Here is a 22,361-nt window from a genome sequence, read left to right on the forward strand (position 1 = left end):
GGCAGGGCAGCGGTCCTTCACCAGAAGCCCTCGCCGCACGCACAAGAACTCAGTTCTCTCAGGTGACCAAGCACACGGCTCAGCCCAGCACTCCGGCTCCTCGTCCCTTCCCGCGCGGCCCGGCCCCTCCCCTCCTCGTCCCGCCTCTCCCCTCCCCTCCCCGCCTTGCCCCACGGGATCCGGCCTTACCCCGTCGCCCCGCCCCGGCCCGCCCCGTTCCCCGCGCGCTCGCCTGCGTTCTACGGGCTTCTCTCACCCTCCGCCCGAGTGTGACGAGCCCGAGCCGGGAGGGGTCTATTGCGCAAGCCCAGGGCGCCGGGTTGGGGTTTGAGGAGAGGCCTTGGCTGCGCGCCGGAGACCATGAGGCGCGACGTTCGGCGGGCTCCTTCCCGGAAGCGGAAGCTCGGGGGCCGGGCCAAGGGCGGCCGGGAGTCTGCGGCGGTTAATTCCTTTTACCGTGCGGCTTTGCTTCACTCCGTCTGGACTTTCCTGAAGCTGCGAGAGATGGTTAGGTCCGGATCTCGACCGGGCCAGGTGAGGTCTGCGGACCTGAGGCGTCCACTGTAGGGGTGGAAGAGGGACTCTTGGGCCGGGAGAAGTGCACAACCTCCTTTGAAAAAATAAAAACAAGGACAGTGCTGCTGCATTAAAAATGCTGGGAGAGCAGGCGGGGCGGGGGTACCTAACCTTAACATCGTAGCCCAGCCGTCCTGCCCACAGACATATATTCTGTGTTAATCGTTACAGTCGTCCAGAGCGCTGGTTTTGGTGTGGGGCCCGGGTTTGAGTGCAGCCTCCACCGCTGGTTCGGGTGACTTAACCTCTCTCCGAGCCTCAGGACGTTGTTGCATCAAATCCAGTATCTAGGCTCTTCCAACAAGTGCCGCTATTAGCTGATCCTCCGTCACAGTTGTTGGTATTTTACTACTAGTTTAAAAAAAAAGTCTCCCAATTAGTGTCCCTGCATTTAGCCTTACCCCTCTCACATGCACTTTCCTCGTCGATTCTCTTTCCGGCTTAAAATTCAACTCTGGAAAACTTTTTTTTTCCCCATGTAAAATCTCAGTTCTTTGGCCTGTCAACACAGCCATTTCTTGATCTGGCCTGTGCATTCCTTGCCAGCCCCCACCCTCGTTCCAGTAATACGCAGCACGCTTCATCTGTTTGTTTTATCGTGCCGTGGATCCCAGCGTTCTCCCAGACTTCCATGCCTTTGCACTTTGTTCTGCCTAGAATGCCCTTCTCTCTGATATCTCCACTCGCCGTCTCCTGTCCCTCAACTCAAGGACCACTTCTAGAAACTTTGTCTAGCACTCTCACATTTCCATTCTTTAGGTGCCCCTCAGCGCTTCTTTTGTGTGCTTATTATTATTAAACCACTGTTTAGGCTAAAGGCGTTGCTAATCTTCCTAGCTACTACAGTTTGAATTTTCAGGAAGTCTATCGGTAGGAGTCAATCAATAGGAAGCAACTGCTCCTTACACAGACCCTCTACTTAGAGTGATCTTACTCAAGTATATCCACACTACCACCACCCTTTTTTCTCCTTTATTTATCAACTCACTTTTAATGCTGCTTCCCCATTAATGTGAATCTTACACTTTTTTTCCAAGACCCAGCTCAAGACTTTCTTCATGAGTACTTCCAGACCAGCCCCACCCTTATAGATTTTTCTTTTATATTGAGTGAACTCAAAATATGTGCAGTCAGCAAGGGAAAAACATGGTTTTTGTACAGATTCAAATTACAGTTCTGCCACTACTATCATAGTGATAGTAACCAAAGTACTCTAATTCTTGAGCCTCCTTTCCCTTCTCTATAAAATGCTGCCGCAAAGAATTGGGGAGATTGAATGAGAGAACCTGGTAAAACATCTATTTCAAACTTGGCATAAAATGTGCAAGTTTAGTCTCCTGGAAAATACTTAGTTTATTACCATCTTAATGGTAATAATAGCAGCTAACATTTAGGTACCAGTTATGTGACAGTACTATTTAAGTGCTTTTACGTATTACATATAATTTCTCATTTAGTTTTCACTATAGCCTTAGGAAGTAGATACTATTATCCTCATTAGATGAGGAAATTGAGGGATGGAGAGTTCAGATAACTCTCCTACAGTTACACAACTGGTTAGCAGTGGAGACAGGATTCAGACCCAAATAGCTGGTGTCAGAGTCCAAATAGCTGGTGTCAGAGTCCATTCTTTTAAACATTATACTTAGTTACATGTAAGACTGAACAAGCCACCTTTCTGAAATTTAGGGTCCTACCTCACAGAAATAATAGCAACTTGCAGATGTGGATTAAGTGGAAACGAAAGCTTTAGTATGCTCTAAGTTATTCCATGCATGTAATTTTATCTTGCACTTGTTGGTGGAAGATACGACTCCTAAGAAATACGGTTTTCTCAAACAGCAAAGTAAAAAGTTAAATGATGATACCTAGTGGAAGTAAATGTACAATAAAGCAAAATGATTCCTTCATGCATTGCCATTTGGGGCACTTCTTTTGGAAAGCAGTTTTGCATTAAACTACTAATAACCTTTTACCAAATAATTAAGCTTTTAATCCTGAATATGAAAGGCTATTTTCAATATATGAAAAGGTTTATTTCAGGTTTGTTTTTTAATTGTGAAAAATATGAAGCAAACCAAGAACACATTGTATTACTTCCTCTCAAGGAAATACTGTACAACCATTTAAAAAATTTGAAGACTGTGTTAATATGGAAAAATATTTGAAAGTAAAAACACAAGAGTCAAAATTGCAACTATCTAGCCATGATGACTAAGTAAATTATCCATATGAAGACCTAATAGCACAGAGCACACCTCATGCCTAGATCTTGGTTTCTAAATGCTGTTGTCCACTAAAAAGAACCACGACTGCTCAGAGAAATGGTTAACTCCAGGGCTGAGGCAGGGAAATTATAAAGTGGGACTGGATACATCAAAATACAAAACTTCTGCGCAGCTAAGGAAACAGTTAATGGAGTGAAAAAGCAACTTATGGAATGGGAAAAAAATATTTGTAAGCCATATATCTAAAGTGTTCATAACCAAAATGTATAAGGAACTCCCAAAACTCAGTATCAGAAAAACAAATAACCTGATTGAAAAATGGGCAAAGGGCTTGAACAGACATTTCTTTAAGACATACAAATGGCCAGCAGGTATATGAAAAGATGCTCAACTTCACTAATCATTAGGGAAATGCAAATCAAAACCACGATGAGATATCACTTCACACCTGTTAGGATGGTTATTATAAAAAAAAAAAAAAACCAAGTGTTGGAGAGGATGTAGAAAATTTGAACCTTTGTACATTGTTAATGGGAATGTAAAAGAGTGCAGCCACTATTAAAAAGTTTCCTCAAAAATTAAAAATAGAACTATCATATGATCCAGCAGTCCCACTTTGGATATTTATCCAAAAGAATTAAAAACAGGATCTTGAAGAGATATTTGCACTCTCATGTTCATTACAACATTATTCACAACATTCGAGGTGTAACAACCTAAATATCCCTTGATAGACTAGTGGTTACACAATGGAATATTATTCAGCCTCTTAGGTATCTAAAATAAAGTAATAGAAGCAGAGTAGATTGGTAGTTGCCAGGAGCTGGAGGGAATGGGAAATGGAGAGTTGCTATTCAATGGGTATAAAGTTTTAGTTAACGTAAAAGTAAGTTCTAGAGATCTGTTGAACAACATCATGCCTATCGTTAACACTGTATTGTACACTTAAAAAAATTTGTTAAGAGGGTAGATGTCATGTTAAATATTCTAACAATGAAAAAAACAAAACAAAACCCATAGCACCTTATTTTAGAAAGTAAGGAATAGCTAAAAAATAATGGGGACATATGTTAAGGTTTGAAGAGACTCCTACTGACAGAATCTGGGACAATTTGAACATCAAAATAAATAATGATAATAATGCATCATAACCCATTAAATAAAATAGGAATCAATGAGTCCATGTAACAAATGAAAAAGTACTTCACAAATGTTGAATGCCAGCTAATAAATGTGGAAGGAATGATGTAAGTTAGAAAAATAACCACTTGACACATGATTAAGTCAAGAATCCTCAGTGGGTGTCAAAACTACTGGATGAAAGTTTGATTAGTATGATGTCTGCATAATCTCAGAGTATCTCCATCATATTCCAAGTTATCTTAAGGAAAAGTAAAACTCTTATCAACCCAGTTTAAAAACTGTGTTCTCAGTAGCATTCTTAGAAGGAGAGTATATATATGCAAGCAAATAATAGAATATTATATAACTCCAGGAAGTTTAATAGTTACAACCTAAAGCTATCTTGGGATGAAATGTGTAAACATGTCCAAAAAAATCATAAATGTAATTGCCAACAATGACAATACCTGAAGGGTAAAACGAGGGAGTGAGTATGGAATTTAACCATCTTTTAAAAATTATATTTTGAATAGAAATATTTATCAGATATAAAGTTATTAAGATACAAAAAGGTAACCATGGAAAGTCCCTTATTGCTCTGTCTCCCAGATACTCAGTTTCCTTCCCGAGAGGCAAATGCAATTAGTTGTTTCTCATGTAACTCCCAAGATATTGGATACATATAGAAGCAAATACATTTTTTTCTGTATTCTATACAGAAAGTAGCCCACTTAAATTACCTTTAAAGTTAAAAATTAAAAAAACATGACTCATAAATATGAGTTTAAAAATAAAGATTGAGAGGATAAGATGTAGATAAAGAGGAATGATAGAGTTTTCATGCACTAGTCTTGTCAGATATTCTAAAGAATGTGGATAAATAGAATCCGAGTTAAGAATTCTGTTCTATATCTGGAATTAACTTGCATGTTTTGAAGAATTGATGAATGTATTACATGTTCAGGGACTGATTATAGTCCAAACTTAGTATAGTAGGGACATCTGGTTAAAATAATATCTCAACTTCATTTTCAGCTTAAATAAATTTATGGAACAAATGCTTGTGTTGCTTGACATTTTATATAGAACAAATTATAAGAGTTCAATTGTAATCATGGATTTTATTAAAAATAGATAACATGATACATACATAAAATGGAATATTATTCAACCTTAGCAAGGAAGAGAACTTTACACATGCTGCAGCATGGATGAACCTTGAAGATACTATGCTAAGCAGAATAAGCCAGTCACGAAAGGACAAATAATGTATGATTCCATTTATATGAGCTTCCTTGAGTAGCCAAATTAATAGAGACAAATTAAAGGGTGGTTATCAAAGACTCAGAGAAGTAGGGGATGAGAGGTTAATGATTAATGGGTACTGAATTTCAGTTTGTAAGATAAATAAGTTCTGGAGATGGATGGTAATGATGATTGTACAACAACGTGAATGTATTTAATACCATAGAACTATATACTTTAAAGTGGCTGATACTTTTTCTGTTACGTATGTTTTACTACAATAAAGAAAGGAAGCAATGACATTTCAGGTTTTGTTAAAACAGGATACTGAGAATATAATAGAAAAATGTTTGTTTACCTACTACAATGTAATGCATTATGTCATAGGTGTTATCTTCAGGAAAGCACCCTGGACCTGCTAAGTTAACAAGTGGGAAGAAAGGGTAAGTACTTAAGGAAGTCTTCAATTTCAGGAAATGTCAAGAGATTTTCAGGTCTTTGGGCTGGACTAAATTTTGCCTATCCCAGAAAACTAGATGGGTCTCTACCTTCACAAAACTCTGGGGAGGAACCTTGCCTATCTACCCATGTCGATCATCTGAGTGTTTAATAGGCTTTATAATCTTTATAAAGTCCTGCGTAAATCTTTTACATAGTTGGACAAGCTTTCTTATCCAACCTTTGCTGGAAAGAAAATGACTATAATGTATTTTGAGAAAAAAAACTTTTTGTATTACTTGTAAAAATATTAACAAACTTGTTTTCTAGGACCCATGTAAGAAAGATACCCCGTTTTAATGCAGATTCTGGCTGTCCCACTCATTCCGATTCAGAAAGTCAGGTAAGATTAAGCTGAACAGATACAATATATACAATTTTAGTTAGTTTCAGGTAAAAGCTAAGAAGTGGGAATAAAAATTCAAAGGTAAAGTATTAATTGCCGTTATGAAGAGTGAAGGCTTTTTGCTTCAATACATGTTTTCTACCAATAATAAGTTATTTCTAAATAAGGAAGTTTTAAAATTACAGAATTTTGTTTCCTACATTAAAATTTTATGTACAAATTTTTCAATGACTTTCTCCTTACAGACTGAAACTGTACAGGGGCTTGATGGTTGTGCCTCTCTTCTGCGGGACATTTTAAGAAATGAAGATTCAGGTTTTATTTTTTAAATGTTTATTTGCTGATCACCTTTTCTCAATTAAGTAGTTCTCTTAATGTTAATGAATTTTTGTCTTAATTATTAATAGGTTCAGAAATAGCATATTTGGGAAATAGATATAACCCCAAACCTTTGGAAAGCAAAAGATACGGATCTAAGAAGAAAGGACATGAAAAGCATGCTTTTCCTTCAGTAGTCGGCAAAGAAATTTGTAAGTATTTTTTCTCCTATTTACTTAAACATAATGCTTATTTGGGGGGGGGGGTTGATAAATTATTGGGATTATGCAGTTGGTCTTCCATGGTAGTAACATTGGTTATTCAGGTGTGTGTGTGCTGGTACTTTTTTTCTCCCCCTCTATTTAGCTTCTAATCACTGAGTAGTTACTTTGTTTACTATCACTTTCCCAAGAAAAAAAGTAGGAAAAAAAGTGACTAGGTTTTATGGGAGAAGAGGTTCAAACTCAGAATAACATTTGGTAGGTGTGTAAGGTTATCTTTGTTCTCCCTGCCCCTTGTTTCCGTAGATACTTGCAAATTGGTTGGGTTTCATGTGTATACTTATTATTTAAAAAATACTCTATGTATATGCATATATTCTCAGTAGGTTCAGTAGCTCAACATTTTGAGCTGCACAGTTAGAAGACATGGTACCTAGGAAGGGAAAATTCCAAGTTAGGTAGCTATATAAGGAAAGAAAGCCTGCCACCGATTGACAGTGAATAGCCAAGGATATTTTACACCCTCACAGTTAACTTCCTGACTTAATTAAATGTAATAATGCAGTTTAGGATAAGCAAGTTTTGATCACGTTGTTCCATAGAGGCCTATAGAACAAGAAAGCCCTAAATGGAGATGAAAATGTCCACAATGGCAATTCAGATGAAACCAGCTATAATGGAACCAGCTAGTTCCACAGTTGATGTGGGCCAAAAGTGTTAGCATAGCAGTACCTGCTTAGATTCAGCTTAGGGAAAGGGTAAGGTCTAGAAAATCATCTATAGCAATTGCCCTAGACACTAAGAGCTCAGGATCCAGGCAAAGAGGCTGAGAAAATGAGGGTAGAGCATTCAGAGGACTAGAGGTTGGTGTTGCTGATGGTCCTGCATCAGAGAAGTAAGGCAGAGAAAACAGCTTACTAACCTATCTTGGAGGCCAGTCACATTTAGCCTCACATTGTCTTTATTTGCACTGCTTAAGATGATAGTCACTAGCCACAAGTGGCCAATCAGGCACTCCAAGAGTGGCTAGTACAACCAAGGTGCTGAATTATAAATGTTATTTAGTTTTAATTAATTTAAATTTAACTTTGAAAACTGACACTTGATCTAGTTATTAGAAAACTTTTAAATATGTTTGGAATAACTTGAGTAAATGAATCTACTTTTTCAACTGTACATTTTATTAAATGTAAATACAGATCAAGGATTTCTGATGAAAATTTACCATCCAGATTGAAATATGCTTTATAGTAAAATACACAGTATGCATAGAAGATTTAATGCAAAACATAAAATATCTCAATTTTTAATGTTAATTACATATTGAAATGTTAAGATTTTGGCTATATTGATTTGAATAAAACAAAAATTAATTTTACCTATTTTTTACTCTTTTAATATAGCTACTGGAAAATTTTAAATTGCACATATGGTTTACATTATACTTCTATTGGACAACATTGGTCTAAACCAGGGGTCAGCATACTACTGCCAGTTTTGTTTTGTAAATAATATTTATTTATTTTGTAAATAAAGTTTCGTCAGAGCACAGTCATGTTAATTCATTTATATATTTTCTATGGTTGCTCCTGTGCTGCAGTGATAAAGGTGAGTAGTTGTGACAACGACCATCTGGCCTGCTAAGTGAAAAATGTTTATTGCCTAGCCTTTTAAGAAAAAATGTGCTAATCCCAGGTCTAACTCTTAAACTAAAGGCCTATTTATTAGGGCCCAATGGACAAAGAAAGGAGTGGTAGCACCAGCTGCCTGTTCCTGCTTTTTTCTTCAAGGCAGGTTATTTTTTGTCCAGGGCACCGTCCTCAAGGAACTCTCATTTGGAATGTACATCGATGACAATGGTGCCATGGTAGCAACTCGTTGGATCCTAGCTTAACTGTTTGTTAGCAGCGTTCCAACAGAAAATAGCTGGCAACACTCAAATTAAGATAATTCAAAGAGGGTTTATTTACAAAGAAACTCATTGCAAAAGTGTGACTATGGTATAGGGAAACCACAAGTGACTGTGCTAGTCCAGTGCTGGCAGCAGCAACAGAGCTGTTACTCTCCCTAGATCTTAAGGGATGAGGTGGGGAAGGGGTTACTGGGACTCAGAGATACTGTTGTGTAGAGTAGGCTGCCTTGAGAAGAGCAGTGAGCTTTAAGGGACAAAGCCAGGCCAAGGTGGCCTTGTTAGAGAGGTAGTTGGGAACAAATACTCTGAATTTATGCTTCTTCCTTTCCTTGATAATGCCAGGGCTCCCATTGGATTGGGTCCAGCTGGAACCCTGTTGATGTGTATCAGGTCTGGGGTTTGATTTTTGTTCTTACAAGCTAATAAGTCAGCCTTACTATGTCATGCATGTTTACAGGAACCACAAGACTCCTGGGGTCAGAGACAAAGGACCTTATCACTCATAACACAGCAAGCAGCATGTATATTAGCATATTTGTGTTAGTTATCCCTCACTACTAGTTCCCACTGAGATGATGGAATAGATCCAAGTGGATGCTGCACATGCTACAAGTTTAAGTTTCAGCTGAGGAACACTGAGCTTGAGGAATCTATTGCTTTGGTAGTAAGCAGTAAACAAGCTTATACTTTCCTCAGGGGGAAACATTACCTTTTTCCTCAGGGCTGCTCGCTACAAACACAACCCTGAGAAATGGCTCAGGTAAAGAGCTTAGGTCAAGTCCTTACTTCCTTGGTAGACCCAGCAAGACATGTAGGAGCAGAAGAGACCCACGATGGAATGTCTCTTAACAGTGTAATCCATACAGATCAGCATCCGTGAGACAGCAGAGCAGAAAAGAATGGGTAGAGGATGGGTTTGGAGGAGCACATTAGAAAGATCTGGCCTTCTGTCCCTAGCATTAAATTCTTATTTGCATTAGAGTCAGATGAGTAGTTCTGGCCAGTGATCAGGATACAACATTCTTGTCATCCTTTCCCCTATGTTTTCATCATCAGAAGGAAGGACCTACTTCTTACAGGACAATCTCTTTTAGAGCTGTAGTATTAGAAATTGATTCTCATTGACTTACTCACTTCTAAGATTGACTCATTGGAAGCAGAAGCCTTTTTCCCTCTGGTTAAATTACTTATCTTTTTTAGTTTACCAAACTCTGTAGCACTGTCTAAAAAGGATCATCTTTTTTTCTTTTCTTTTCTGTAGTTGGCAGCTGTTAACAAGTACAAGGGTTTTGCTCTGTTATCACAGTGCTCAGCACACACAAAAACCACACTCAGTGTTTGCTTTCTTTTCTCTCTCTCCACAAGTGAGATAATCATAAAGAGAATGGTAAGGAATCTGTTACAGCATGTTAACTAGTATCTGTGTATCATTTTAATTTTAAGATACATTATCTTACTCTTTTGTGTTAAGTGTCATCTGGGGCTTGGGCTCCTTCTATACTTTCTGTCTGGGGCCTCCCTGATCAATGAGTGTCTGTGGAGTCATGCCCACCCACCCTGATGCATAAGGGAGGAAGGAAGCAGAAAGGCAGTTCCAGAAGTGTGTTGAGAGCTTACTTGACAGTGCTCCTGATGTTTAAAGAAAAAAATTTTTTAATAAGCAGCTTTTTACATTTTGATAACTGTGTTGAATGCTGTGGGCACATGACCCTAGTTTCAGTATCATATATATATTTCTGCCCTCACCTTGGGGAAATAAACCTCTACAGGCAGAATATTTTGAATACTGATTGCTCCCATCAAGGCCAGGTGTTCTTTTACATATTTCAAATTATGATGGGCATCCAGCAGCTCTTATCTGCAGTGGATGTTCTATATTTGGGTGGCAGGAATTATCTTACCTGTCAGACAGTGCTTGTATATCCAAACAAAAGTGCTGTACAGCAGCTACAATTCCAGGACAGAAAAAGTTTTGTGAACTGAATAAATGAGTGTATCCCTTTCATGAATTCTAGTTACCAAGTGACACCAATTAGACATTGCCCTCCTAATCTGTTAGGTAAAATGTTTATGTAGGGTGCTTTGGTATAGTAAACAAGAGCAAGTAAACATACTTTCTTTGTATTTGTATAATAACAGGCTTATTTTGGTGGTAGTGGTGGGTTTTTTAAATTTTAAAATTGCATATCCATTTTTGTCTTGGATAATTTGCTTTATAATTTTGTCTCTTAAATATAAATATACAACATTCTCAGTAGAGTTTCACATAGATTGAGCTAATTAAGGAGCAAAATAAGTCATTTTAATTATAAAGCTCTGATTTTTAAGAGATGTTTGAAGTTTATTACATTATGTTGGGTGATGACATTTGCTGGCAAAAGCATAATATTGTAGTTCAGCTTTATCAGAGATTGTGAAAACCACCCCTTGAGAAGAAGGTGAATGAAAAAAAAAAAAAGGAAGGTGAATGAGAGCCAATGTGAGTGTAAAATCTGAGAATTCCTCAAACCAGGCAGTTCTTATCTTATGGGACCAAAGGAAATTGAAGAGCAGAAGAGAGACCCAGGAGTCAGGAGGAAAGGAAGAGCAGAGTGCTGGGCGGCCTTGGGCTGCCTGTGATCTCACCCTTCATCATTTTAGATTTCAAAGTTAAAATATTTTAGAGGATACTTTTCCATTAGATTTATTATAAAATTGTATTTCCAATAAGAAATAATTTGTTAATAGAATGTTTATTAACCAATTTGTTGTAGCTTGTCTGCTCAGATAGTGAAGAGTAACTGTTAAATGTTTTTGGTTTTAATCACCTCAGAGAGGACATGCTTAGAGGTGTATTATTGGTATCAGAGAGGAAGATTTGTGAATATGAAATATTTACTTGTCTGTATTGACTTTGTAGTCATTTAGTAATAGATATAACACTTAGTGAGTTCTTACTATGTGTTGGACATTGATACTTTACATGTGCTATCTCACTTTTCACAACAGTCTTATGAAATAGATAATGTTATTATTATCATTTTTCTAACAAGGAGGAGGAGGCCAAGAGAGGTTAAGTAATTTGCCAGAAGTTAACTCAGCTAGTAACTGCTAGAGCTCGTATTGAGGCCGCAGAAGTATGTTCACAACAAAAAGTTATCTCAAAAGGAAGCTTAGCCCAAGTCGAAATGGAAGGATCCAATAACTCCAACCATTTTTGTAGTCAAATATTAATTTAGTAGTCTTTTTCTTTAAATTATTTTTCTATCTTCATTGGTTATAGTATTTCATCTGCCTTTAACTTTTTGCCTTTACTTATAAGTTTTATGCTTTTAGCAATGTTTTTCCTTCAATAAAATGTATATGTGTTTGGGGAATTCAATACCATTTAAAAAAATTTAACTGTTTTCACTTTTTAAATAATTAAGGTGTAACTTTCATAAAGCAAGTGCATAAATCTCGGTAAATTTTTACACATGTCTACACCCATATGTAGCTTTGGAGACTTTAAATGCCACTATCCAGATGAAAATACAAAACATTTCAGTACCCTACCAGGCTCCTACTCATCAGTATCCTCACTACCACCTATCTCCTCCTCAAGGTCACTTTTCTGACTTTTAACTCCGTTGGATGGTTTTACTGTCTTTGAACTTCATATAGATGCAGTTGTACACTGTGTAGTCTGACTCTTTCACATAACATCATATCTGTTAATTTCATCTAGGCAGTTTAAGTATGTGAGTAATTTGTTCTTTTCCACTGCTGTCTAGTGTTCCATCATATGAGTATACCACAGTTTATCCATTTCTACTATTCATGGCTATTAGGGTATTTTCAGTTTTTGGCTACTGCAAATATACCTGTTGTGAGCATTCTTGTACACATCTCTTAGTAGACATAAACACTCATTTCTGTTAGGCATATACCCAGAGGTACAATTGCTGTGTCATAGAATATGTTTAGCTTTGGTAAGTCCTACCAAAAGCTATATATTTTTCTAAATTTATTTTGTATCCTGATAACCTGTGATCTACCAAAAACATTCTCATTTCTGATAATAGTCTTTAAAAAACATTTGGGAAGGGGATCTTATTAGACAAAGAGATTTTAATATTTATCTTTACAGTAGTGCTATATAGAAAACTTTGTTGTTTTTCATGTATTAGTTTATTAATACCAGGTTTCTACTTTGTACTACTTTGTATATAGATTAGTACAAGATTCTGTGGGAGAAAATAATGAAATATAAGATACAGCCCTGCCTAAAGAAGCTTATAGTTTAGTCAGGTAGGCAAGAGAATGAAAAATAAATGATAATAGTACCATATGCAAGTGATACATGATTTGTATAGACAGTGTGCTCTAGGATGGTGAAGAGCAGTCACTAGACTGGAATGATTGGAAAAGGCTTCATAGGAGAGGGAAGCCTTCAGGTGAGCTTTGGTGAGTGGGTGGAACTGAATTGGAATGGGTGGTTCTTCATGAGTAATATTTTACGGAAAGTGAGAAAAACTTATTTTAGGAGTCTAAATTGGCCTGATTGCAATGAAAAATTACTGATTAGAGGGTGATGGGAAGATGGTTGGAAAAGTATGTTGTTGTCAGGCTTTTTGGAGACTTTAAATGCCAGGTTAAGGTGTTGTTTGAGGCCCAATGTGTAGATTAAATCCAATTTTATTCTTGCTCTGAGAACTCTAATTTATTATTATTATTATTTTATGGTCAAAGCATCAGGATTATACAAAGTATTCTGTTTTTCCTATTCCATTCCCCCTCTCAAGAGCATGTACTGGACAAGGATCAAAGTGAAAAGAGTTTCATTAAATAACACTCTTCAGAGGAGACCTATAAATGAAGGAGAGATTTTATGAATAGCATTTAATAAAGATTTTCAGGACATAGTATAGATAATTTTTTGCTAAAGAACTTAATTCATTACCTACTTTAAAAAAAATAATTTGAGGTGATTTTCTTTAGGGAGTGATAGCAATAAAGCCCTTCTGTAAACTATATGATGTACTGAACTACTTCTGAGAGTCCTTTTTTCCCTAAAGCTTATGGTAAAAGATTCTTTTTGAAGAATCATATTTCAAGAACTTTTTTCCCTTTTTTCACATTAGTATCTTCAGATAGTAAGAAACCTATACCTAATGAAGCTTCTGCTGGAAGTGAAAGAGACTCATCAGATATACCACAAAATTGGTCACTACAAGATCATTATAGAATGTATTCACCCGTAATATACCAAGCCCTCTGTGAGCATGTGCAGACTCAGATGTCACTGATGAATGACTTGGCTTCAAAGAGCAACCCTAATGGAATTCCTACTGTACCTTGCCACACTGTGTCTGGTTCTGGTTAGTATGAATGAGGTTTTAAAAGACATGAATATAAGCTCTAATTAAGTTGACTGGTAGTTGTATAAGCAGTATGAGATGTGAATGATCTTTTCTCCCTGTTACCTTTTAGAATCTCAGGCAACTCCACATTCTAGTTATGGCTTATCCCACTCCACCCCAGTCCTGTTATCTCAGCACTCACCCTGCCCTCCAATGGTTCATTGTGTGAGTACAGTTTATATACTATACAAGTAATAATTTGCATTTAGAAATTGTTATCTTAAGAGAAAAAACTGAATTTGCTGATTGTATCTTATTGCCCTAGGATGTAAAGACCAATTATTTTTTCCAAGTTTTTTTTTTAATTAGAAAAGTTTTATCTGTTGATTAAGGATAATGGTGAGAGGGAAAAGGGAAAGAGATTAGTAGAAAAAAGAAATCACCCATACCTACTACCAAAGTACAGTTTCTCTTGGTACATTGGCAGGGCATGTTCCAGTCATTTAATTCTCTGTGTAGGTTTCATTTTCTGGTTTTAATTTATTAAGTTTGCTGTAAAAAAAAAAAACTTAGTCATAGTTAAATTGTCTACAGTTTTATATACTCCTTTTTTTTTGCTTAACATTTTATTGTAATTTACTTTTTGTACCTTTTTAAATAAGTTGTTAATACTGTTTAGTGGATGTACCATAGTCTGTGGTTAGACATTTAAGTAAGTTTTTTACTCCCATAACATGTCTCTAAATATGTTTATGGAAAAGCTTTTTGTATATTTGAGCTTATTTTCTTACATTGTAGTTTCCCAAAGTGGAAGTTTGTTTTAGTCCCAAAGTGAACTAAGTTTTGATGCCTTTATGCCATTTATATATAAACAATCTATTTTAGTCATGGCTTTATAATGTTCCCATTGTGCTCAGGGGAAATTGAGCTTACTCACTGGTAGTCTTTAACTCCATCCTGCAGATGTCATTTTCCAACATTTTTATTTGAGTTTATTATAGTTAATGCCTACAAGTCAATGCTCATGTTTTTGAAGGCTTAACTTGTTTTTTCTTTCTTTAGGAAGTTCAGACTGATGGTGACAACAAGTTTGCATCACAGGATAAAACAACTTCTGTGAACTGTACTGATGATGTTCTAAGGAATTCCTTCAGTGCTAGTCTTGGAGTTCCATGTGGCCTGCCCCAAACTGACAAACCAGCTATTCCAAAATTTCAGCAGCTGGATCTTGCTAATGGGATTCTGCCACAACAAAGAGTTCCTAATGAGTCAGACCTACTAAAGTGTTTCCAAACATATATGAATCTGTTGCATTCTCATCCGGACAGTCAGACACACCGAAGTCCCACTCTATTACAGCCAGCTTTCTTGGCTACCAATGAAGAAAAATGTGCCAAAGAACAAATTGGAGAGGTTAGAGGTGAAGGAAAGGATTTAAACATACATGTGCGAGATTCAAGAAAAAAGGATGTGCAGAAGGCAAAAAACGTGAACCAGAGTGCTGAAAGAATTAGAACTATAAAGTATTTGTTGGGAGAGCTCAAGGCTCTGGTAGCAGAGCAAGGTAGATAAGTACTTTATAATTTTCTGTGGCATGTCATTATTTAAAATAATCAACATGGAGTTTGTGATATTTTCCATAGAACTATGTCTTATGCTAATAAGGAAATGAATTTTGTCTGTTTTATTCTTATTTTTTAGGTTTTGATCCCTCTTATTTCCTGTGAATTTGAAATGTACTAGGGAATATCAGTCTTTTACTTGCAAGTGTTTATTCATTCTACTTGAGTGAAAGGGACCTTGAAAAGATTCAGCCAAAGATAATTTGTAAAGATAAACTTTAAGAGGTTAGAGGACCCCTAGACATGATTAACTCCCTAGAATAGAATAACTTCCTATTTTAAAAAGGTGCAGAAATTTTCCTCTCATCGTTTCTTTAATAACCAACTGTTATAATGTTTAACAAAACTCACTTTGAGAGGGAATCCAAACCTTTTTATGCCCTTTTCAGTTTACTTTTGGGATTTTTTAATGCAATCAAGAAAAATGCTTAGGTGAAGTTATGAGATATTTGAGCCAGGTTGTATTCATTTGTTTTCTTATGTGTGTATGTTTTAAATAATGCCTTTAGCTTGGAGTGAGTTACAGATTTGTCATCCAAAACACACAGTAATTGATTGTGGAAGCACTGATTGAATACCTAATATCTTCAGACTGACAAAGAAATACCATATCTTAAAATTTATCTACAGGATTGTAGCAGTATTAATCCAGTGGTTTAATATATTAAAATTTCTTGTGTTTTCAGACCTTCAACTTACTACTGTTCTCTTAACCAGATGCTTAATCATGGTAACAGTAATAATAGTAACAATATTGGCTGTCATGTATTGAGTACTTACCATGTGGCCAGTACTATGCCAACTTAGTTTTATATGCATTATCTTAGTTTTATATGCATTATCTCATTTAATCCTCACATCAACCCTATGAGGTACTGTTATTGTCCCCATTTTACAGATGAGGAAACTGAGGCTTGGAGAACAGTGTTTCATTTAATCCTCCCAGCAACCCCATGAGGTACTTTTGTTATCTCCATTTAACCACGAAGAAACCTAGGCTTCAAGAGTTAAGTAATTTGACTAAGGCATATTGCTAAGTGGTGAAACCCAGGTCTCTGCCTCTAATGCTTATCAGCGAAACCACTCTACAGAGGATTGATAGAAGTCTGCTCAATAATTGGGTACAGTTGTTTACTGTATGCATGTAAACTTTTCATCAGGGTGTTAAAATACTCATGGACTTGAGTAAATTTTTGTAACTTAGAATATACTTTCTACCTCTTTTGGATATCAGACAGTTAATATTATATTTATTAAATGTTTTCAATTCACAGAAAATTTGAATAGACATGAGGGGACAAAAATAAAAGGACAGAACATCTAAAATCTACCTTCTACCTCTGCCTGTTTGCCACCTCCAAACCCGTCTACTCCCCACAATTAGTAATAAAAATGATGCTGCTTTCGATGCTACATCAAATGAGGTGTGGCTGGTTGTGTTAAATCTACTTTGTAAAATTAAACAATGAAACCTTATCTTGGTAGACCTTCCCTCAATATTTTGCCAAATTGAATTATCTAGAGTGAATTGTTTACTTATGCTAGGATCAGAGGTTGTATTGTAAATGTTAATACTATAATCAATTATAGGAAACCCTTTAGCAACTATAGGAGTCCAACAGAGTCTTTTGGTAAATGTGAACTAAGAGATATGTGTAAACAATCTTCCTACTAGACACTTGAACGGAAAAATCACTGCTATAATAATCTTGGCACTTAAGATTAATCTTTCATTACTGAACTTAATTTCTTTAGAATTCCTCTGGATAAGGAAATACAGGCTGCAGGAAAGAGAAAAATAGGATTTGTATAATAAATTCACAAATAACTGAATTGAATTTGTTTATAGAAAGTATGAATGTATCTGAAACATTTTCTTTTTAAGTAATACATATGAATAATCTTATCCAAAAGCAATTTATAATATTACCTTTACTCATTTCTTCTGTCTTTTATAGAAGATTCAGAAATTCAGAGGTTGCTTACAGAATTGGAGTTGTGTTTATCTCTGCTTCCAGCAGTAAGTGGAAATGCAAATATTCAGGTGGAAATAGCACTGGCCATGCAACCACTAAGAAGTGAAAATGCTCAGTTACGCAGGTAAGAATTATTCTATGAATTTTTTTGTCTCTGTGCAAAGATGTCCCATCGCCAGAACAAAAGTGCCTGATGACCTATCTAAGGCTTCATAAGGACGACAGATACACTATCTTACTGTGTTTCTACTATTTCTTCCCCATTTTCCAAACATTGCCAGCATCCTCTACTCTCCCATTACTTCTGCTCACTAGTACGTATTTTATACCACCTCTTTCACATCTGTAGTCACTTGGTTGGTAGTGAATGGAGAGGAAGAAGTACCTCAGGGTACTACCAGGCTAGTCTAGGCTATGCTGCAGTAGCAAACTCCAAAATCTCAGTTGGTATAGCAGAGCAAAAGTTTATCTCTCCCTCACACCAGGACCAGCATGGGTCCTCAGGATTTAATCCTGTGACTCAGGATTTAGGTTCCCTCTGTCTTAGGATCCACTGTCTCAGCGTATGTTTTTCAGGAAAAAGAGAACATAGATGTGGCACACCAGCTCTTAAATGCTCATGTCCCCAGAAGTGGGACAGTCTCACTTCTCCATAGATTTTACAGGCTAAAGTGAAACTTACTGCCTTGCCTAATATAAAGATCTGGGATATGAAATTTTCTCATACTTCCCATATACTCCAGAAGGAAAGGAGAACCTGGTATGGTTGAACACTAGTAGCCCACTACACTTACACATAGGAAAAAAATCATTTAAATTCTTAGGTAATTTTTCTTTTGGCTCTCTTAAGTTAGGTTGAAATTATGGTCTTAATTTGTTTAGGAAAGACATAAACCAGGTACCTAATGTTGAAATACAGAAACCACTTACATGTTATCAATAATATCTTAACTTTGAACATTTCAGTGGTGATCACCAAGACCACTGCTCCAGTGTCTGTTTATCAGTATACTTTGGAGAGAATTGGAGCACATTTTCAGGTGCTTCTGCAGCACTGCAGCACTCCTGTGCCCTGGGAGGGCATTACAGTTACATGAGCTGTAGACATTGTACCAGATAAGAACTGCAAGGACCTGCATAAACATTCTTAAGAAACTAGAAAGCAATAAAATAGAATTTCTAGTTGGAGGATAGCTTAAATTCATGGATCTGGAGCCTGCAAAGGCACAATAGCTAGTGAGATTTGCTTGTTTAGGATTATTTCTCTAAAGATCATTAGTCTCTAGATACTATGATATATGATGGGGTTTAAACTCTAGTAATTTTGTCTTCAGTCCTGACCTAAGGGATTCCTATAGTAGCATTAGTTTTTCAAAATCAAAACTAAGTGTAAATAATAATAATGATAATAGCCAAACCTACTACTAACATTTATGGAATGTTTCTTATGTGCCAGGCTACTATCCTTTATATGTGCCATCTCTTTAAATTCTACAACAGCTCTATGAAGTAGATGTTATGTTATTCTTATTTACAGCTGAGGAAACCAAGGCACAGAGACATTATGTAACTTAACCCAAGGCTATGGATCTCTGTAAAAGACAAGACTCAAACCTGAGCAGTTTAATTTTAGAGTGCATTGAGTTTAATTTCTATACTTCTAACTTGCCTCTGCTTGGAATTAGAGACTAGTTTATGCTTCACTGTTTAGCTGTTTTTTATGGAACAAAAGAATATAATCCATTTAAAATAAACATGTATATTTTTAAAGGTATGACTATCAAATAATTAGTTTTTAAACAAGCATACCAGAACTTAGTCTCCACATATTATCTATTTCAACATTGTGACCATGGGAAATATCAGTGGTTGTTATTTATTTCTATTCCTTAGGACATTTTAGAATTGCTTTAGGAGCTAATTTATTAGCCACTTAAGAAAATGAGACTTACTGCTTTATTGGTCACTGCGTGTTTTTAATTTTTTAAAAAGATATTAGTTTGATGTCTAACTTAATTCTTCAGACTTGGCACCAAAGCTTTTTTTCCTTAATTAAATTAAATTTTATTTTTTTAAACTGAAGTATAGTCAGTTTATACTGTTGTGTCAATTTCTGGTGTATAGCACAATGCTTCAGTCATACATGAATATACATATATTCATTTTTGTATTATTTTTCACTGTAAGCCACTAAAGATATCCAATATAGTTCCCTGTGCTATACAGTATAAACTTGTTTATCTACTTTATATATAGCAGCCAGTATCTGCAAATCTCGAACTCCCTGTTTATCCTTTCCCACCCTCTTCCCACCCCCAACCTCCCATAACCACAAGGTTGTTTTCTATGTCTGTGAATCTGTTTCTGTTTTACATATAAGTTCATTTCCTCTTTTTTTTTTTTTTTTGGATTCCCCATATGAGTGATATCATATGGTATTTTCTTTCTCTTTCTGGCTTACTTCTCTTAGAATGACATTCTCCAGGGCCATCCATGTTGCAGCAAATGGCATTATTTTGTTATTTTTTATGGCTGAGTAGTATTCCATTAAATATACTGCAACTTCTTCATCCAGTCATCTCTCGATGGACATTTAGGTTATTTCCATATTATGTGTCTTGGATATTGTAAATAGTGCTGGTATGAACATTGAAGTGCAGGTGTCTTTTTGAATTAAGGTTCCCTCTGGATATATGCCCAGGAGTGGGATTGCTGGATCATATGTAAGTCCATTTTTAGTCTTTTGAGGAATCTCCATGCTGTTTTCCACAATGGCTGCACCAAACTGCATTCCCACCAACAGTATAGGAGGGTTCCCTTTTCTCCATACCCTCTCCAGCATTTATCGTTTGTGGACTTTTGAATGATGGCCATTCTGACTGGTGTGAGGTGATACCTCATTGTAGTTTTTGATTTGTATTTCTCTGATAATTAGTGATATTGAGCATTTTTTCATGTGCCTATTGGCCATTCATATGTCTTCATTGGAGAATTGCTTGTTTAGGTCTTCTGCCCATTTTTGGATTAGGTTATTTGTTTTTTTCTTATTAAGTCTTATGAGCTGTTTATATATTTCTGGAAATCAAGCCTTGTCAGTCTCATCTTTTGCAAATATTTTCTCCCATTCTGTAGGTTGTTGTTTTGTATTGTTTAGGGTTTCCTTTGCTGTGCAAAAGCTTGTAAGCTTAATTAGGTCTCATTTGTTTATTTTTGCTTTTATTTCTATTGCCTGGGTAGACTGCCCTAGGAAAACATTGCCGAGATGTATGTGAGATAATGTTTTGCTCGGCACCAAAGCTTTTTGGCTCTGTGTCCTTAGAGCACAAAGATTATATGGCATGTTACTGCCACTATGTACCTGAGCTTCTAAAAGTGAAATTATTGAAAAATGAAGAATTTGTCAGATATGCTCTTTTTAGCAGAATGAGATTTCCAGAAGTATAAGAAGTTTCGTGTCTCTCTGGTAATCTTTATTTAAAAAGAGTTGTCTGTAATCTCCATTACAAATGAAAGTTGGAATGTGTAGGCTCATTCAAAAGTGTTTTGCAGAATTTTCAATCAAAGAAAATTTTTTTTCTTGTTTGGACATTTTGAAACTTCATGTTCCTTTTTAGCCAGAAAACTGATCTTTCAAGGACTTTTTCGGTGTTTATTGCCATCTTGTGGCTTAAAAAAAAATAGCTAGCTGCATTATTTCTTTGGCATTTGGGGCTGCACTGTTTTTATGTGGAACTCCTGACGCAGTACTTAACATTTAGCTTTCCTGGTTCCTACTCACATAATGTCAGTAGTGCCCCATTCAAGTGTGACCACCAAAAGCCCTGGCACATTCCAAAATTTTCTAGATGAGGGTTGGGGGTTCCAGTTAAGCTAGAGAGTACCTTAATATTTAAAGGGCAAGTTGGAATTCATGACCATTTCTTGATTTTAGACTCAAATACAAGACCATTTGGTACCCATACAGAACAAAAAAATGAAATGGAAGTGAGTAGAAGGAGCTAGGGTGTGGCATTCAGTCTTTTGGCCTGATAATTTGACATATGGTAACATGATTCTTCCAGATGGAAGTTACTAGAGGAAGAATATATTATTTTTTTAATTTCATTTTATTTTTGTGTTAGAGGATGTAGAGGGAGAGCCAGTGAGTTAGGATTTAGACAGGCTGAATGTGTCATTTAGACCACCTAGAGATACGTGTGGTGTGAGTCAAGCCACGAACAAGATCCAGGATAGAAATGTAAGCTTGGGAGTTGTTCACTGAACACAGTTTTACTGAGCGTTTGCTATTTATCTGGCACTGCTGTAGGCACTGGAGATGGTAATGATTGAAAGCAAGTGATTTGTTATCAGCATATAAATGGTAGACTTACCAAGAGGGTGTGGACTGTGAACACAGCCAAGGGTGAATTACTGGGCAGTAACAGCTTTTTAAGGAGAGAACACAGGAAGAGGAGCCAGGGAAAGAAACCTGAGGAGCAAATGGGGAGGTAGCAGGAAAACTGGGAGAGAGGGATGTCACAAAAGCTACAGGAAGGAAGAATTTATGGATCTTTGTATAACATTCAAAATAAAGAAATTGACCAAAGGGACAAGGATAGGTCACGAATAAACATCACAAGACAAATCACCCAAAGAAAACCTATGAAAGCTTGAAACAATATTCTGTAGTTTCAAGGAAATTAAAGGTGATAGAGTATGTCTTAGAAGCAGGAAGAGAGAATAACTAATATGTATAAAAATAAACAACAAGTTCATACTGTATAGCACAGGGAACTGTATTCAATATCTTGTAGTAACTTATGGTGAAAAAGAATATGAAAACAAATATATGTATGTTCATGTATGACTAAAGCATTATCCTTTACACCAAAAATTGACACAACATTGTAAACTGACTATACTTCAATAAAAATATATATATACAAAAAAAAGCAGGAAGAGAGATTGAAAAAGATAGAGTACTTAAAGGAAAAAAG

General features: G+C 36.3%; 1 protein-coding gene across 6 annotated transcripts in view; it reads left to right on the forward strand.

The window, feature by feature from the left end:
- Window positions 1-247: 247 nt before the first annotated feature.
- CCDC14 (coiled-coil domain containing 14) overlaps window positions 248-22,361 on the forward strand; it is a 37,362-nt gene continuing 15,248 nt past the window's right edge. For 2 of the 6 annotated variants that reach the window (XR_010384192.1, XM_010981522.3), the window contains exons 1-9: window positions 336-534; window positions 5,559-5,614; window positions 5,940-6,012; window positions 6,261-6,330; window positions 6,423-6,545; window positions 13,569-13,805; window positions 13,918-14,012; window positions 14,850-15,351; window positions 17,368-17,509. Coding sequence is in view for 5 of the 6 variants with exons in the window: in XM_010981522.3 (XP_010979824.3) it covers window positions 361-534; window positions 5,559-5,614; window positions 5,940-6,012; window positions 6,261-6,330; window positions 6,423-6,545; window positions 13,569-13,805; window positions 13,918-14,012; window positions 14,850-15,351; window positions 17,368-17,509 (1,472 nt within the window). In the remaining variant the exon portion in view is untranslated. Of the gene's footprint in view, window positions 535-5,558; window positions 5,615-5,939; window positions 6,013-6,260; window positions 6,331-6,422; window positions 6,546-13,568; window positions 13,806-13,917; window positions 14,013-14,849; window positions 15,352-17,367; window positions 17,510-22,361 lie in introns of all 6 variants that reach the window. The other 4 variants (XM_064494529.1, XM_064494527.1, XM_064494526.1 and 1 more) reach the window with 4 other exon arrangements.

The sequence above is a fragment of the Camelus dromedarius genome, chromosome 2 (assembly GCF_036321535.1).
Source record: "Camelus dromedarius isolate mCamDro1 chromosome 2, mCamDro1.pat, whole genome shotgun sequence".
Lineage (NCBI taxonomy): Eukaryota > Metazoa > Chordata > Mammalia > Artiodactyla > Camelidae > Camelus > Camelus dromedarius.